The sequence below is a fragment of the Melitaea cinxia genome, chromosome 2, assembly GCF_905220565.1.
Source record: "Melitaea cinxia chromosome 2, ilMelCinx1.1, whole genome shotgun sequence".
Classification (NCBI taxonomy): Eukaryota; Metazoa; Arthropoda; class Insecta; order Lepidoptera; family Nymphalidae; genus Melitaea; species Melitaea cinxia.
This window is the reverse complement of record NC_059395.1, coordinates 14,760,880-14,781,373: the sequence shown is the minus strand read 5'-3', so window position 1 is coordinate 14,781,373 and position 20,494 is coordinate 14,760,880. Positions and strand designations below refer to the sequence as shown.

General features: G+C 34.9%; 1 protein-coding gene across 1 annotated transcript; it reads right to left on the bottom strand.

The window, feature by feature from the left end:
• Positions 1-810: 810 nt before the first annotated feature.
• LOC123665563 (ATP-binding cassette sub-family F member 1) lies at positions 811-20,494 on the bottom strand. Its single transcript, XM_045599853.1, has 17 exons — positions 19,966-20,494; positions 19,772-19,888; positions 19,535-19,636; positions 18,458-18,580; positions 17,653-17,757; positions 17,451-17,548; positions 16,951-17,128; positions 15,570-15,857; positions 15,418-15,494; positions 14,390-14,538; positions 12,558-12,641; positions 12,243-12,480; positions 11,204-11,384; positions 8,109-8,287; positions 7,435-7,668; positions 6,242-6,400; positions 811-1,525 (listed from the first exon to the last, which is right to left on the bottom strand). Exons 1-17 carry the CDS (start codon positions 20,198-20,200, stop codon positions 1,424-1,426), a joined length of 2,649 nt encoding a protein of 882 aa, XP_045455809.1. The 5' UTR covers positions 20,201-20,494; the 3' UTR covers positions 811-1,423.

Sequence of the window (20,494 nt, the reverse complement as noted above, 5' to 3'; positions counted from 1 at the left end):
AAGTAAATGCAAATTTCCTTGCAGTCGTTATGAGCTACGTTTGGTAAAAATCGAAAAAGTAGTTTGAAGAGTAGAATCCGTTTTTCAAAATGATCCAATTTTTTTTATTTATTTAATAGTTACACCAAGAACTATTAAGGCATTTTGTCGTCAAGAAAACTACTGAGTTCGTCGTGTTCACGTAATCTTGGTTCAAAATGTCGAAGAAATCCGTGGTTTTTTAGAATTTTCTTGATTTCCCTAAAATTCATTCATCACATCAATTTTAATATTTAATTCTACTGGTGTAACCAAAATCTCTACCAAAATTCAGCTCTGTCGGAATTTATCTTATTTGAAATGTCTATTTTGACTGAAATATTTTGCCAATACTTTTTTGATACGTTAAAAGAGACTTGTCGAAACCTTTTCTTAATTGATTAATGAATACATCCTGTAAATATTTCATTGCTGAGCAAGACTTCATCTTCTTCATTTATTAGTAATCAACGGCGCTGTAGCCATTTCGAACCCAGCCTGCTCTGGTGGTTGGAATTCGTTGAGCCTTCTGGCGAGACAATTCGTAACAACCCTCGAAAACAGCTTATAGACGTGGCTCAGAAGTGAGATCGGTCTATAATTTTTCAAGAGAGACTTATTGCCTCTCTTAAAGAACAGCACCACCACACTCCTGACACGAGACACATGGACAGTTTAAATGAAAATCCAACTAACATTTTTATTATACCAGTTAAAAACTTGGTATAACTAAGAGTAATAACTTCGTGTTATTTTTTCGATGACATCACTTACAATAAAAGACCAAAAAAATTTTGTAACAAAATTTATTTATTTATATACAATAAATGTTACTCAAGCTACGACACTTTGTAAAGATTGATTCGAGTAAACGTATAATATCCTACGATTGTTGATAGGATTGCTAAACAATATTTATATCGTAACATAAGTTATAAATCGTTATAAGCATTAATACTCTGCCCGTTAGCAATTCGTTTACCTAGAATTTAAATATTTATATACATAGAAAAATTGCTACACATTTATAAAATTGAAATAAAATTTATTCTTCAAAGAGTATATAATTTTTTTTTTTATAAAACTCATTTCATTTGAGTAGTTTTATAGTTTGCTATTTTCTTTACATATTTGGAAGAAGTGTAACAAAATGATCCGTTGCATACATTATCCAGATAATATTTTAAAACATTTTAAAGTTATCAAGCCTGCACTTGAATATGATATTGAATGAATACCGTAATAACAGGCACTTGTGTGTTTAAAAAAGATAAAATTGTGTCTAATTACATTATTTTATAGAGATACCAGAAATTTAAATGAAAAAGTGACAGTTAGTTTCAAATAAAAATTGTTATATTTTATAATACAAATTAAATCATTTAATAACGAAAAAGTAAATGTACTATTGCTGAACAGCCGCGTTTGCGATGATCGAAGGCGAGTTGATTGTCTCTCCGAGACTCTCCAGTAGTTCCTTACGATAGTCGTCGAAGTCTCCGTCGACCTGTAAATAATTTAAAAGTTATCATACATACGCCTATAATACAAAAAAAAAAATTAAACACATTCATTGATTGTGTATTTGTTTTTCAGTATAGTCAATTATTTTACTAAGCATTAGATATATACAATATATAGTCGACTCTCGTTAATTCGAAACTCAGGGACTCGAAAAATATTACGAAAAATTATGTGGTGTCATAGGACACCAGGTAAGAACGAAGTTCCTTCGGATAGTATAGAAGCAACACAATTTAAAAAAATGTTGATTTTTTATATATTTTCTAGTTCTTGATTTTTTTTAATTTTGTTGATTGGTTTTTAATTTTGTTGATTGGTCTTTAATTAAGTACATAAAAGTATTTAGGAAATTTAGTATTTTAGAAAATAAGAAATACCGTAAAATAAAATAAATCAAACAAAATAATAATTAAAACTAATAAGTGAAATAAAAAAACATATGTCTATTTATTTTTGTCGACAGTATAAAATTACATAAATAATTTAAAAAAAAGTTTACTATGCTACGTGTTAGAAAATTGCTTGCTGGGCCAGAGAGACACCCACAACTCCTAACACGAGACACAAGAGAGAGAGTAAAAAAAATCCTACAGAATCTTAATCTTCTTTTTCAAAACACACAAAATCACCTTACACTAAAGCAGAGCTTAAACCTATAAGAACTACAATGACTCACCCACAACAAATCACAGCTAGATCCCAAGACGGCGAGAGAATCCAATCCAAAAAAGAGAAAAGAGCAAAAAGCCCCGCAACACACGTCCTGAGCCTTATATACAGCAAACCCAGTGTCGCGACACAACTACCCCCTAAGGTGAACCGCAACGTAATACGATACGAGGGTATTCCAAAAAATTAAATCAGTCGCCTAGAGAAAGTAAATAGCAACGCTAATGCATAACTGTGCATAATGCATATATGCTACAATACCCCCCCCCACAGAGAAGAATTTTGCATCTCTGGCAAAATTCTAAAAAAAACTAATGTAAGGAGAGAATCAGGTAAGCTCAGGAAGGGATTATAAAATTTAACTCCATACTAAGAGAAAAAAAAAATTTCTTTTTGATAGATTAATCATAAGAGATAATCGAATTACAAAAACACCACATATAATTTTGAATTCACTGCAACACTGTCTTACGACCCAATCATACGTCACTAACATACAACATCCTGAAATTCAACTATCAACGTGCGTTAACCGACCTAGACAATTAACGCCCTGACACTCAGAGTGACGGTCTATAATTGAGCACCACTCAGCAGCTACTTAAAATTTTTAATTTAACAATTTTTTTTTTCTTTTTAATCCATATTTAATACCGTATTCCCGATGTAGGCTTTAGAATGTGCATAACACAATTAGAATCGAATATATATTCAATAGAATAAAATAATATGTGGAATCGCCACCCGTTCCAGAATTAAGTTGTAACACAACAACAACAACTTATGGCGTAGGCTTTAAACAAAATAATATGAGTGTGTAGATACGTTAGAGATGCACCCAACACACACAAATTAAGTTATTGCTCAGTGGAATAACTCAACAAAAATAAACACCAAAAGTACATTAGAGACGTACCCAACACACAACTATCATAAGTCATGTACTTGTATAAGCACAAAATAAGAAAAAAATGAGATCATCACCCGTCTCAAAAATGGAATACGTAATATAGATTTAAAACAAAAATAAAACACAATATCAATTACCCTTACTACCAGAACTTCCTGTTAACTTCAAATCTTTAATATGCCAAACCCCAAGATCTTTACCATTCATATCCTGTAATACGTATACAAGAGGAGACCTTTTACCAACAATTCGACATTTGATAAATTAGGCGCTAAATTCTTAGAAAAGTATTTATCTTTAACACTCAAGAAGTAAGTTTTCTTATAAACAAGATCACCAACATTAAATTCCGCAGTCCTACGACGCAAATTATAACTTGAAGTATTTTTTAAACGAGCGGCATACAACCGAAATTGAACTTTATCGAAAATACTCGCCAACCGACCTAAGTTCTCCGCATAACAGTCACGAGGAGTAAAAATCATGTTTTCTATACTATCAGAGTCCAAATAATGCGAACCACACGACACTAACTCCCTACCGAAAACTAAAATTTATTATAACTAAAATATATTAATAATTGATTTCACTTTTATCAAAGTGTCACTAATACCTGCCAAATCGGTTATAATATCCAACGGACTGACCAAAATCTCCTCTGACGGTAACAATTCCGACAATTGTAATATTTGTTTACGTAAAGCTAAAACTGTGGCAGCTGGCTCCTCATTCCGAACAACCACCTCATATTCTAACTCAGCCTTAGGCAGGGATACGAATTTTATTAAGTGAGTCATCGTAGCACAATAATAAAATTTAAACGAAACAAAAAGTACAAAAGAAAGTTCGATTTAAATTAATGTTAAAATGTAACAAAGAAAGTACAAAGTAAGCAAAAATATTCGTTAATAGAGGGTAGTCAAAAAAATTTAGTTACGGCAAAAATTATTGAGCAAGAAATAATACAAAAAGTAGGTAACTGAAAATTTTTAGCAAGGAACGATTAACAATGCAAAAACCGTGACTACGTTCGGACAAATCTTTTAAATTCAAATAAAAACTTTTAAATATTAACTTTAAATTTTAAACATACTAATAATATAAATACACAACCTAAACGAAACAGTAATCAAATTTAATTAATAAAAATGAAAAGTAATAATTTAACACAATTCACAAAACACAAAACACACAAAGACACAAGGACAAGACCCTTTACATACCCAGAGAAAACCAATTGCCAGGAATAAGAAAAAAAAAATTGAGTGCCAATGCGATACCCTACAAAATAAAATAATTAAAATAATTCACCGACAAACAAATAATTTTAAATATTATAGAATTTACGTTGGGCGCCAGTGCTACGTGTTAGAAAATTGCTTGCTGGGCCAGAGAGACACCCACAACTCCTAACACGAGACACAAGAGAGAGAGTAAAAAAAATCCTACAGAATCTTAATCTTCTTTTTCAAAACACACAAAATCACCTTACACTAAAGCAGAGCTTAAACCTATAAGAACTACAATGACTCACCCACAACAAATCACAGCTAGATCCCAAGACGGCGAGAGAATCCAATCCAAAAAAGAGAAAAGAGCAAAAAGCCCCGCAACACACGTCCTGAGCCTTATATACAGCAAACCCAGTGTCGCGACACAACTACCCCCTAAGGTGAACCGCAACGTAATACGATACGAGGGTATTCCAAAAAATTAAATCAGTCGCCTAGAGAAAGTAAATAGCAACGCTAATGCATAACTGTGCTATTATACATCAGCAGGAACGAAACCAGGCGCTATTAAAAATATATGCTACAACTAGTAATATTTTAGTTTAACAAACGTCATATTATACAGTGGTGTGACTGATAGTACGTCACTTCCGTTATATATTTTTCTTACGGTTTTAGTATCACATTTTTTTCAGTTCGGTCGCCCAGCCAAATGTCAAGCCTGCCGTAAGGAACTTCGTTCCAATTATCGAGTGTTCGAAATATCAAATGGTTCGAAATTTTTGAGAGAAAATAAATAAAACTTCGAATTATTAAGTGTTGATCAATTATTAAATACAAATTTATTAACTGCTATTCTTTAACAATGACAACAGTCACCTTTCTTCTCACCTCTCTCTACTTTTCAGCAATCGTCAAGCATTTTATACTTTTTAGGAATCATAACTAACACAAACTTTTAATCTGTATACAACGAAAGAGTAACAGTAACTGAAACATAACTAAACAAGCCAATTCGTGCGGAAGTGTGTGTCAAATTAATCATAATAAAAAAAGACTCGTGTACGATGATACGTGTATTTACAAGTTTGAACTTGTCTCGAAATCTGCAACTTTGAATTGTCGAGTGTTTAGCGCCGATGAGTTCGAATTAACGCGTCGTTTTGTCACGTGGCAAAAGTTTTTTTTCGTTCGAATTACCAAGTGTATAAAAATGTATAGATTTAGTTCGAAATATAAAGAGACTAGCTGACCCGGCAAACGTTGTCTTACCGCTAAACGCTATTTAAAAATAGGGGTTGATGGTAGAGGGTTGAAAATTTAGGGTTGTATGTATTTTTTAATGTTGTATCACAAAAAAATAGAAATTAAAAATTTTGTCTAAAAAATAAAAATTTAGGGTTGGACTACCCCTAACATTTAGGGGGATGAAAAATAGATGTTGGCCGATTCTCATAGATACCGGATAAGCACAAAAAATTTCATCAAAATCGGTCAAGCCGTTTCGGAGGAGTATGGCAACGAAAACTGTGACACGAGAATTTTATATATTAGATTTTGTAGGGAACTCGTGATGACTTTGAATTATAGAGAGGTTCGAATTATCGCAGGTTTGAATTAACGAGAGTCGACTGTGTGTATATATATATATACAACTAGGTCGGCAAACAAGCGTACGGCTTACCTGATGTTAAGCGATTATCGCCTACAATACCAGAAGCGTCACAAGCGCTTTGCCGACCCTACCCACAATCCCCCCTAGATGTACTGTTCACCTTACTCACCACAGGAAAACAACACTGGCAATAGGTGAGCCGTACGCTTGTTTTCCGACCTAGTTGCATCAAAAAATGGTATGGCCTGTAGGCTATAAAACGTCCGCAGGTACCTCGTTGATGGTCTGGTCCTCGATGACGTAGAGCGCGCAGTCGGTCTCGCGGATGAGGCGCTCGTCGTGCGACACGATGACGACGCCGCCCTTGTACTGGTTGATGGCCTCCGCCAGCGCGTCGATGCTCTCGATGTCCAGGTTGTTCGTCGGCTCGTCCTGATTAATTAAAATAACGTAGAAAAGTTCTATAGGTTTCCGGCGTAATTTCAATAAATTAATTATACTAGTGGTCGCCCAGTAGTCGAAATTCGACCATAAATAACTAATAACTACTATATATATTGTAATAAATGAATTTATTATGGTTATGTTTGACATTCAAAAAAGACAAACAATATTAATCTATAATCTATTCTCAATTTGACCACAGTATTTAGCAAAAAAAAAAAAAGTATAATATTAGTGTGTGTCAAATACATGGTAGTGTGTGTAATTTTTTTTTTTTAAATTGATTTAATGTATTTTTATTCATAATTTAAAAAAAATATATTATTCTGCACTCTCTCTATATAAACTATAAGTGTGCAAAATTTCATACTCCTCCGTCGGCGTAATTATCGTAAAAAGGGGATACAAAGTTTTTGCTTCACGTATTAATATATAGATTGTAATTTTAAAAATGGTCAAGTTTAGACCGACTTTATTCAACTTAAGAATACCTTTTGATGATTATATGCCATAAAGATAACAGGTCGTCCTGAGAAAACGCATATGTTTGGATTTCTATGGTATCCCTAACAGATAGATTTTTTTTTCTCATGTTATTGTTTCTTAATTTGCTAAAATTCATTCATGAAAACATAGGTTTTTAAAAATGATTCACAAGAAACCCAGACACTTTTTTACCAAAGAAAACTTAACTGAATAGAACATGACTATCTACTGTTTCTTTCCTGGTAGTCGTAACTCCACTTTATTATTTATTATTGTTACTGCGACATAATACTTATACCAAAATTATTCTGATTATATCATTTCACTGCTTCATATTAGCTGTTTAATTGAAAGAAATGTTTTTATTAAACAACAGATACACATTGCCCTATTATTGTATTTTTTACTGTCACTACACAATTAAAAGTTTAAATCAAGAACGAACAACATACAATTCACCATAATGTGTAAACTTAAACCACAAGTTGTAAAAAATATGCTAAAAGGATACCAATACAAAAATTTAAAAATCTTACCAATATAACAACATCTGGCGCCATTAAGGTGAGTTCGGCCAACGCTACCCTGGCCTTCTGCCCTCCACTGAGATCCTTCATCTTGATAGTGTGGGCGTGACCCGCCAGCCCGAAGGTGCCGAGAGCTTTTCTAGCCTTCTCGTACTGGAGACCGAACAAACGCTGCAAGTATTCCACTGGAGATTCTTCCGCAGTCAGATGCTCACCGGAATGCTGATCGAAGCGACCTATCCTCTAAAAGACAAAGGAATTACGTGTTAAAATGTATTTAATACTATATTATAATTTAAATTTGGCAAAAGTAGAAAACCCATTTCTATTTTATATAAATACTTTTATTTATGGATGTCATTCCCTAACCAAAACTTAAGCTTTTTCAGGTTTCGTCTGTCTGTCTGTCAATCTGAATTTGAATGAAACTAAGTATAATTTCACACAATTAATATTTAAAAATTCTATAGCTTTGGAGGAAGGTACCCAATTCTCACCCGCTCTCAATAAGTTGTCCCTCTTAATAATTTGTACTAAAATATATTTCAAAACAGAAAAATTTAGAAACAAACGGACAACTGAGCTTAAAGTGAGCTTAAAATATCCTATAATAACGAAAATATCACGAAATTTAATATTTTAAAATACACGAAAAGCACTCTTTTCATCTACTAAGTACTTACCAATCTGTGATTTCTTATTAATTCTCCTCTAACTGGACTTAATTCTCCAACTAAAAGCTTCAGGAAAGTAGACTTTCCGACCCCATTGGGCCCTACAATTGCCACTCGAGAGTTAAGATCTATACCAAAGTCCACTTGCTTGAATAAAGGTTTCTGTCCAGGAAAGTTGAAATCCACATCTAAACAAAAAAAATGACGAATATTATTTTTTTTTTACAAAATTGACAAATACTAATTCCTAATAAACCAAACATACATTCAAAAATCTTAAGTAATTTCAAGAGTACAACGCAAGAGATGTTATAGCTTTAAATAAATAAAACGTAAGCATTTCACACTGATAACCTCTTTAGAATGTGAATCCTGTGCTAGGGATTCAGAAACACACACAACACAAAGACTATCTAACTAAGATCGTGACTAACATTTATATATCCTACACAGATATATGTCATACTAGCCACGCGCCGCAGCTTCGCACGGGTGCAATGATGTGGAAATCGAACCCGCAACAGCTAGTACGTTAACTAGCTGCTAAGGCTACTGCGCCATCGCGTCGTAAGTTTGACGCTGTCATCTATGTAACTATTTCATTGTATTTTAACCGACTTCCAAAAAAGGAGGAAGTTCTCAATTCAACTGTATTTTTTTTTAATGTGTGTTACGTCAGAACTTTTGAGTGGGTGAACCGATTTCGATGAATTTTTTTAATCGAAAGGTGTCGCGTGTCTTGTTGTTTTTACTTGACTATTTTTTCGTCGACCTACGTTGTATAAACCGCATAACTTTTCACTGGATATACCGATTTTGATGATTCTTACTTTAATCGAATATATTACTATTAACTAATAATATATTACTTGTCGATGTAACTGAGGTCGGCTTTTTTTTTTCGTTTGCGAGCAAACACAATGTTTTTATTAACCGACTTCCAAAAAAGGAGGAGGTTCTCAATTCGACTGTATTTTTTTTTTATGTATGTTACATCAGAACTTTTGACCGTGTGGACCGATTTCGACGAATTTTTTTTAATCGAAAGGTAGTGTGTGCCAATTGGTCCCATTTAAATTTATTTGAGATCTAACAACTACTTTTCGTCCGTCATCCACCGAGGTACCACGCCGGAGGCGTGGTCCAGGAGTGTGGTGGTGCTGTTCTTTAAGAGAGGCGATAAGTCTCTGTTAAAGAATTACAGACCGATCTCACTTCTGAGCCACGTCTATAAGCTGTTTTCGAGGGTTGTTACGAATCGTCTCGCCAGAAGACTCGACGAATTCCAACCACCAGAGCAGGCTGGGTTTCGAAATGGCTACAGCACCGTGGACCACATCCATACTGTTCGGCAGATTATCCAAAAGACGGAAGAATATAATCGACCGCTGTGTATGGCATTTGTGGACTACGAGAAAGCCTTCGACTCTGTCGAGACCTGGGCTGTCCTGGACTCTCTGCAGAGATGTCATATCGACTGGCGATATATCGAGGTACTAAAATCTATGTACGACGCGGCGACGATGACCGTTCATGTCAATGACCAAAGAACAAGACCTATTTCCCTCCGGCGCGGGGTAAGACAGAGGGATGTAATATCACCGAAACTGTTTACCACTGCGCTAGAGGATGTTTTTAAGACCTTGGATTGGGGGGAACGGGGCATCAACGTCAACGGTGAATTCATCTCTCACCTTCGTTTCGCCGACGATATTGTCATCTTTGCGGAGACGCTGGATGAGTTAGGCCAAATGCTGGCCGGCCTAAACGAGTCCTCCCGACGTGTCGGTCTCTGTATGAACTTGGATAAGACGAAAGTTATGTTTAACAACCAAATCATACCGATACCGGTATCGGTCGATGGTACCCTTCTCGGAGTTGTTCAGGATTATATTTACCTAGGCCATACTATCCAACTAGGCCGCAACAACTTCGAGAAGGAGGCCGATAGGAGGATTCGGCTGGGCTGGGCGGCGTTTGGCAGACTCCGTCGAGTCTTCACTTCGAAGATTCCGCAACGCTTGAAGACAAAAGTTTTCGAGCAATGCGTCCTGCCTGTGCTAACATACGGAGCCGAGACGTGGACACTGACCAAGGGACTGGTCCACAAGTTTAAAGTCGCTCAACGTGCAATGGAACGGGCTATGCTTGGGGTCTCTCTCAAAGACAGGATTAGAAATGAGACTATCCGCGAGAGAACGAAAGTAACCGACATAGCCCACAGAATTAGCAAGTTGAAGTGGCAGTGGGCTGGTCATCTGTGTCGCAGGACCGATGGCCGTTGGAGTAGACGGGTCCTAGAGTGGAGACCGCGTCTTGGCAAACGCAGTGTGGGACGTCCTCCGGCCCGTTGGACCGACGATCTACGTAAGATTGCCGGTGTAGGCTGGATGAGGATTGCGTAAGACCGGGATGTGTGGCGCGAACTTGGGGAGGCCTATGTCCAGCAGTGGACTGCGATAGGCTGAAGTGAGTGAATTATTTTTCGAGTTATATCTAATAATGCATTTTTACTTGACGCTTTTTTCGTCGACCTACGTTGTATTATACCGCATAACTTTCTACTGGATGTACCGATTTTGATAATTCTTTTTTTATTGGAAAGGGGATATCCCTAGTTTGGTACCATGATAACGGAACTAGGATCTGATGATGGGATCCCAGAGAAATCGAGAGAAACTCTCGAAAATTCGCAATAACTTTCTACTGGATGTACCGATTTTGATCATTCTTTTTTTGTTGGAAAGGGGATATCCCTAGTTTGGTACCATGATAAGGAAACCAGGATCTGATGATGGGATCCCAGAGAAATCGAGGGAAACTCTCGAAAATCCGCAATAACTTTTTACTGGGTGTACCGATTTTGTTAATTTTTAATTTAATCGAATGCTAATGTTTATCATGTGGTCACATATAAATTTTATCGAGATCTGATAACTACTTTTTGAGTAATCTTTGATAACGCGTAGTTACTTGACTATTTTTTAGTCGATCTACGTTGTATTACTCGTCGATGTAATTGAAGTCGGTTTTTTTTTTCGTTTGCGGGCAAACACAATTATTTAAAAATAGCTTGGGTACAAAATCCATAACAAAGCACTCACTGTGCAAGCCCAGGATCGGAGGCTGTAGAGGGGGTGGGTCGGGGAAGGAAAACTTGACTATATATTCTTTAGGACGCTGCAGTAAGGTGACGGGAGCCGCTCCATCTTCAGCCTCCTCTCGTTGTGACTTGCTGCGGTTCTTCTCTTGCTTGCGAGTGAGGGCTTCCTTCTGCTTTTTCTCCTATTACAATTTATTTATCATTAGTATAATATTACAAAGCTAAAAAGTTTGTGTGTTTTTTCGAACGCTCTAATCTTAAGACTGGAATCTTACTACTGGTTTGAATTGAAAAATTATTTTTGTGTTGTATAGCACATTTACCCAGGAGGGCTATACATATAATATTTTGATCGGTAAAACCATGGGGCCCGGCCAATCTATACAAATAAATAAAATCGGAGTGTCTGTTTGTAATAATAAAATAACCGCTTTTTACTAAATGCATACACGGTACATATACCAAAATAACATTTTTTATAATTTTTGTGTCTGTTTGTTTCAGCTAATTTCTGAAACAACTGGACCGATTTTGACGGGACTTTCACTGGCAGATAGCTGATGTAGTAAGGAGTAACTAAGGCTACTTTTATTCTAGATTTTTTTTATAACTGCGAACTGAACTATTCGTTAAATTCCACACGGACGAAGTCGCGGAGACAGCTAGTCATTAAATGCTGATGCACTCAATAAAAATGCTAATATTAACCCGCAGTGGAGTAGCGTAGTGGATCATGATCCAAACCCTATTAATATTATTATTCTTTTATATTTGGGAAACAAAAAATACAATAATACAAAAAATCTGTGGTATTGCCAAAAATCCGTCAAGTTTCCACTAATAAAAAATAACAAAACATTTGAAATGACTATCCTTTAAAATAAATGTCTTTGAGTCAATGTTTTTTCAGGGTTTATAAGTCAATCTTGCTGGATCTACAGAAATTTTGAGATGCCTGTATTGGTGCCTAATATCTATGAAGCAAAAAACAATCCCAAACACCAATATTTATTTAATACGACTTATTAACAATCACTTACAGCCGCTTTCTTCGACTGTCCGTGCGCCTTCAATTCTTTTATTCGCTTCTCTTGTTTTTCGTATTCCTTTATCATCTCTTTTCGTTTTTGTGCATACATCTTCTTAAACATTGAATAATTGCCCTTATAATATAACAATTTTTGCTGATCCAAATGTATGATTTCGTTACAGACATTGTCTAAGAACGATTGGTCGTGGGATACTACTAACAATGTCTTCTTCCATCCTTGTAAGTAGCTAAAAGTATAAAAATATTATTAGCTTTGTTGTAAATGAGTTTGTACTGTAAAATAGTGTGTTTATTTTATACTTACTTATCTAACCAAATGACAGCGTTAAGATCTAAATGGTTTGTAGGTTCGTCAAGCAGCAGTAGAGTAGGTTCTATGTACAAAGCTCTGAAAAAAATTTATGATTGAGATTTAATATATAAAAACTCAAAATATAATATTTGCGTACTTAATGTTGTTTTAATTAATCAAACTATTAACTTTTGCAAAACGTAATGAAAAATAACTTTAGCTTTGAGACCAGAAATTCGAAGAAAACGAAAAGAATTCGAAAGAATCGCAATTACTATGTAAAAAAGTTTGTTCAGAGTTGTAATAATAATAATAATGTATTTTTTAGTGTACGCCAGAAAAAATAATTAAAATAATTTACAAAACAAGAAAAAGTACAAAAGGCGTATCACCTTTGGATGGAAATTTAATAATAAGAATTTATTAGTTGTACTGAAACATTAATAAATATTATTCATTATTAGTGTTTATTTAAATTTTTTCTCATATTTTTAAACACGAAATATAGATTGCATGCGTACATGTTTTATGGTCAACGGAAGAGCATCTCACAATTGGATGGCTGTAATAGTAAATAAATTACTATACAAATGTGTGCAGTTTTTAGCGTCAAATTTTCGGATGATCTTAGGGATTTCTCGTGGCTATCACCTAAAAAGACGAAACGGTTTCGAAGATAGGATGGGGTAAAAGGGCAAAACAAAGTTTTGTAAAGAAGTCAGAGTATATGAGCATTCTTATGAAGATAAACAGGGAGTCATACGAGCATATTGCAATATTCAGCGATGTGATCAAATTTTCAGATGCCAAAAAATAAATCTGATGCAACTTTTGTAGGCACTCAACCTTATTGAGTCGTTCCTTGGAGAGAATGAGGTAGCCGGTATAAATAAATAATTAAATATATTAATTAATATTAAATTATTATTTGTATTAATATTTTAAACAAAATATTAAATATTTTAGACTTAAAAGTATTACTACTTTTTAAGATGATGGTGGTTTACTACTTTGAATAAAAAGTAATGTAATATAAATATAAATAATAATTACAATTACATAAGAATGTAATTATAAAAAATTTCTGGAACTTATTTATTCACAGAAGGGAGTCATTTCCGATACTCTAGACTTTCTGCTACAGGTGAATGACCACTGAGTGACGGAAAGTTTTTTGAAGCAAAACTTCTTTACGCACGCTTGACTTAATCGGGCGATGCGAACGGAGGTTGAGAGGGAGATATAAGTTGGAAGATATAAGTCAGATGATTACAGATGGAAATTTTTACTTCAGCCCTGTGGTCTAAAGCATAATTGTTTTTTTTTTTTTTTTTTTTCAAGTGAAAACTTCTTTAGCCGTGTTGGGCACTTTTTGGTAGGGAAAAATCTTGTGTTCGCGTCAGTGACGTGCTCATGACTCACGCTCAGCGACCGTGTGCTGTGCGCGTTAGACGCTTTGGATGGTTGGATGGGGGAAATCTTGTGCGTTCGCGACTCCGACATCATTAATGTTGATAATTTTAATCTTCTATATATATATAAAAATCTCGTGTCACGATGTTTGTCCGGGCTAATCTCCGAAACTACTGGAGCGATTTTAATGAAATTTGGCACAGATGTGTAACTTTGTCCAACTTGAAAGATAGGCTATAATTTATTTCGATATACACAATTATTATACTCAATAAAAAATTTAGGCGAAGCGAAGTTCGCCAGGTCAGCTAGTTTAAACATTATAAATTTCATATTTTAGTACTTAAAGTTCTAAGTTTACACTTCTATCGGGCGTCTCTAGGACTGTCATTTTTTTTTTTCTTTTTGAAAGCAGCGTCGCAGTGTCCCACCTGGCCAGCGAGACCCTCATGCGCCAGCCGCCGGAGAAGTTCCTGGTGGCGCGGTCCTGCATCTCGCGGCTGAAGCCCAGCCCCGCCAGGATGCGGCGCGCGCGCGGCTCGGCCGAGTCCGCGCCGATGGCCTTCAGCTCCGCGTACACCTGCCGGCGAGAGCGCCTTCGTGAACATTTATTACCCCCCAGTGGGCACAACGAAAGAAAAATGCGGCTGAAACCGCATTTATTCGAGAAAAAGAGACGTACAAAAACGTTATTTATATAATATATACATATATAAAATTCTCGTGTCACAGTTTTCGTTGCCATACTCCTCCGAAACGGCTTGACCGATTTTGATGAAATTTTTTGTGCTTATCCGGTATCTATGAGAATCGGCCAACATCTATTTTTCATCCCCCTAAATGTTAGGGGTAGTCCACCCCTAAATTTTTATTTTTATTTTTTAGACAAAATTTTTAATTTCTATTTTTTTATGATACAACATTAAAAAATACATACAACCCTAAATTTTCAACCCTCTACCATCAACCCCTATTTTTAATAGCGTTTAGCGGCAAGACAACGATTGCCGGGTCAGCTAGTATAATATATTTGTAGCCTGCCTCGGTAAAGAGACTATCAACCGCAAAAAGAATTTTTCACTTCGAACCAGTAGCTCCTGAGATTTGCGCGTTTAAATCTTCAAACTAACTTTATAATGTTAGTATAGATTTATTTATGTAAAAGTCCTTTTTATCCAAAATTAACCTATTCCCTCGATTGTTACATGACAATAGTTGGATTCAGCACCATTCTTAATTACTTTTAATTTTATTTCGGGTTTGAAGACACGTTGGCGCAGTCATAGCGGTGGCTATTGCGTTGGAGGTTGCGAATTACATCCCTGCTTAAGGCAAATATTTGCAGAAGCCATACAGTTGTTGTTGATTTTTGTGATTGTGTATTTGCCGAGGTATAATAAAGTAATACAATTTTTTAAAAAAAATGGATATTTGAGTATCTTATATGCATTTTACTTACTTCGTTCAATCTTTCCTGCTTTTTAAGATCACCTTTCTCAATTTCAGCCTCTAACTCCTTGCATTCGTTCAAAAGTTCTACAAAAAAAAAACAATGGTTGTAAAAGATAAAACATACTTATTTAATTGAAACTCAATTTTTTTTTTACATACCAGTTCTTTTAACGTCAGATTCTAATAATGTTTCGACAGCACTTATATCACTTGCTGTAACTTCTTGTTCACACAATAGTATATCTATATGGGGTGGGAGAGGGAAAGCCCGTTGGGCCAAATGTCTCAATAGTGTGGTTTTTCCATGACCATTAGGTCCGACCAGACCATATCTACGACCATTAGCTACGAGCAATGTTGCGTTAACGAATAGATCTTTGCCTTTAGCGCTTATTGAGAAATTCTCGACTTTGATATCGACTGCGTTCTCCAAAGCCGCCATTTGACCTTAAATAAAAATAAAATGGTTTAATTTTATTTTAGATTACAATTAAGTGGTTTATTATGAAGCGTCAATTGCTTTTAATATTAGTTTTGCACAATTTTTCAAAGTCAAAAAAATATATACGTAATAAAGCACGTGTCTAATATCTATTTACATTTAAATCATACAATAATTATTTTCAATATTTTATTTGTGAATAGTTTATTTGCTTTTTTTTACAAGGTCGGCAAACACGCATACGGTTCACCTGGTGTTAGCGATTACCGTAGCTTGTAGACACGTGCAACACCAGAGGCATCGCAAACGCGTTTCCGACTCTAGGCTCTAATCACGTTACTCACCAAAGGAACACAACACTGCTATCAAGCAGTATTGTGTTCCTGTGGTAAGGTGAATAAGGCTGCTCCAGATTTTGAGCCGGATACTTCTTGCTGTGCCCTACCTCAGTTGTCAGTGACTTTTTTATTAATTTTTTAACTGTATCATCATTATCATTACAGCCTATACAGTCCACTGCTGGACATAGGCCTCCACAAGTTCACGCCAAAAATAGCGCGAACTGATGTGTTTTGCCCATAGTCACCACGCTGGGCAGGCGGGTTGGTGACCGTATAGTCACTATGAATTCATCAACATTACAAATAAATTAATATAGAGACAGCTCACATTCTACGTTAAACATTTTTTATCAAGGTCATTAATAAACAAAGTATATGAATTATATATGTCGGAAGTGGAGTCATAATCGCAACTTTTCGGAACGCCATCTCCCTTTATTGGTGCTCGACAGAGTTTAAGTTGTGGCAGCTCTCCGAGCTGACCTGACTAGCCAGTCGGGCAGTTCACTACGCGCGTTCCGTATCAACTGTATATGGTGATAGTGAAGTGTTATAATTAAGTACTGAGTGATTATAATGTGGTGTGGTAATAAAATACTAATTTTAAATATAATCTTTCATTGCAAGTTTGTTTTGTTTATTGAACCAACACTTCCCGCCCACTGAGTACGAGTATATCACAAAAATATAATGGAATACGCAGTTGAAAATAGAGAAGATCCGAAATATATAATAGAACACAATAATTAAAACTTACCAGCAGATTTTTGTGCTTGACTAACTGTAAAATTTGCATCCAATTCACTATGACCCTGTCCCCCCTTTTTTGTTAACATCTCCATCTGTTTCTCATACTCCTGCTTTTTTTTCAATTTCTTTTTTTCTTTGTGGCTCATTTTTTTATCTGATGTCTCGGATTTATCCTCAATTACTGACTAAAATCATAAATATAAGTTGTATAGGCACTACATGAGAAGAATTATTATTTAATTGAATTTAAAATTATTTTAGAATTCTAATATTTATTACGATAAAATATGAAGAGGATGTTTTATTTGTTACAAAATCTGTTATGATGATAACAAGTTACTTTAACAGGTTTAGGTTTAAAGAAATTTATTCTTATAAAAGATTCATAAAAAAAAAGTAAAATTTACATGAGAACACAATTTTATAACAAAAATTACAAAACGAAAGAAAAAATTAATTAAAAAGAGTATATTGCTATTGAAAATATAGCACTACGAATAGACATACCTTTTCCTCTTGATTCGCTTCTGGTTCTTCATCTTTGATTTCGAACTTCTTTAATTCCTCTTCAATATCATCAATATTATTTCTCTTTCTATGTTTGCCTAAAATTATAATTTATTTAAGTTTATTCATAACGTTTTAACATCATTTTATTCTTTTGAAATTAAATAGTTCAGAAATAATTTTGTTTTTCCAAAATATTTACCTTTACTTTTCACAACAGGCTTTAAAATATCCTCATCATCTTCAGATTCAAGTTTAAACTCCTTGTCACTTTCCTCATCCGGCCAGTCATCCTTTTTACCCTTACCTGAACGTAACAAATGGGGTGAAATCAAAACAAAATATTTTACAATTTTTTATATAATAAAAAAATTAAAAATTAAATGATTGTCTGTAGAAGGATTATTTCTTAATGAAATAAATTTAGTTGTGATGAACAAAAAACTTTATACCTTTAATTTTTTTTTTTTTATCATCATCATTACAGCCTATACAGTCCACTGCTGGACATAGGCCTCCACAAGTTTACGCCAAAAATAACGTGAACTCATGTGTTTTGCCCATAGTCACCACGCTGGGCAGGCGGGTTGGTGACCGCAGTATTGGCTTTGTCGCACCGAAGACGCTGCTGCCCGACACCCAAGGGAAGAGAGGGGGTGGCTAAATTCTTTAGTGCCGTAGCCACACAGCACATTTTTTAAATGTCATATCAAAAATCGACCATTCCAACACGGGTCAAACCTGCATCTCCGACTGACTCTAGCTAATTAAACTATGGAACGATATACCTGTTAGGTCGAAATTTTTGATATGTTGATTTTATAATCGGTTTTAAGCGACAGCGCCGCCATCTAAGTAAGTCCCTAATAAATTAGTATGACTTAAAAAGAGCATGGTGTCGTCTCCTGTCAAAGATTTTAACTGTAATATGAAACTTTGAATAGTTACGGGTTCTGTAAAAGAACTCAGAAATAAAATTAGGAATGATATTAAAACATTAAATTTACCTTTCTTCCCCTTTGACTTGACAGGTTGTGCATTACTCGACACATTGCTAACCACAGATTTAGAATCATCTTGATCCTCATCTTCTGATGATTCTACTGCTAAAGACTTTTTTTTATTTCTAGCTGCAAAGTTTATTATTAAATTAAAGACAAACACACAGCAATAAGGCTTTAATTAGTAAAGAAATAATGATAGCTAGCTGTTTATGTAGACATTTGAATTGAGTACTTCCAGAATTCGAAAGCAGGATTTCATTTTTTTAGTTAGTTTAAGTCATCATCATCATCATCATTTCAGCTATCACAGTCCACTGCTGGACATAGGCCTCCACAAGCTCGCGCCAAAAATGGCGTGAAATCATGTGTTTTGCCCATAGTCACCACGCTGGGCAGGCAGATTGGTGACCGCAGGGCTGGCTTTGTCGCACCTACGACGCTGGTGCCCGTCTCCGGTCTGTGTATTTTAAAACTAGCAGTCGGAAGGATATCCCGCCATCGGTCGGCTTTTTAAGTTCCAAGGTGGTAGTGGAACTGTGTTATCCATTAGTCGCCTCTTAGGACACCCACGGAAGAGAGAGGGTGGCTATATTCTTTACTGACGTAACCACACAGCTAATTGCCGTAACCACACAGCTAATAAATAATAGCGAACATTAAAAAACAAACTTTCTCTTGAGTTTCCTTGCACATAGTCACTTCTCTCTTAAGACCCTTTTTTTGTATCGCAGGGGATCCCCCTTACGGTACCACACAGCAAAAGTTAGATTAAGTGTTTAAATAGAATATAACTTAGATTGTCTATATTTTATGGACCCAGTGATTAATAGGACATTATAAAAAATGCCCGCTCATAGTAAATAGCAATATAGTTAGTTAAAAAAAATTTTTAGGTTTATAATTATATACTCATATTATAAAGAAACTAATCTCAGGGCCTACTGATTAGAACTGAAAAATTATTTTTGTGTTTTTTTTTTTAAAATAACATAGTTGAAACGGTGGGGTACAGCTAATAAAACATAAACTAAGAAACTTCAATAGACATCTAGCATTATTTTACTAAATGATGTTACCTACATTTCTTTTTGCTGACTGGTTTAGCAATTACTTCATCTGAAGCTTCTTTGAGTTCAACATCACTGTTTTCATCAGACCAGGCTTCGTCTTTTTTCCCTTTTCCTGTAAAGGTAAAATATTATTATTTATTATTAACTATTTACTTGCTAATTTCACAACTTAATTATTGAATTAGTTAAACAAAAATTTTAGTTGCACATGGTGATATTGAATAGTGAAAAAAAAAAATTTTTTTACCTTTCTTTTTTTTATTTGTTTTTGACGCAGACTTCGACGCCGTGGTTGTCGCGTTACTATCAACAGATCTGTTTTCATCCTGTTCATCATTCGATAGATCTCCTCCTTTTTTCTTAGCTGTAATCGTGACAAGAATGTTTATAAATGTAAGTATTACGTGTCATCAACTTTTATCATAATGACCAATAACGAACCTTTTTTTTGTGATTTTTTCACAGGTTTTAATTCTTCTTCTTCTTCATCTGATATTTGACTTTTCTTGAGATCTCCATCGTCTCCGTCGGACACTTCTACATGAGCTTTGCCTTTTTTCTTAAAATTTTTAACTTTACTTTTAGAGGTTATCTCGGAAGTATCATTTGATAGTTTTTTTTCTTCAAAGTCGTCATCAACGTCTAAATTTTTTTTATTTCCTCTTTTCTTAGACATTTTAAATTATTTTACTTAAAACAAATTGAAAGATAATTACACAAATTTAAATTAAAAAAATATATATATTCAAAGCTATGCACTACTATCCAGCTGTTATGCGAAAACTTTAATCTTTATAAATCTGTCAAGCTATCAAGTACACAGACGATACACAACACACACAGAGCGCATTCCACCTAAGGCCCACAACACCCTCGATCATGACCGCTTAAATTGCCGTTCCAGTAACGTAAAAAACACCACCAGCGTTGTGAGCGAATTTTATAAGTGGTGTGGAACGCATATAGATAT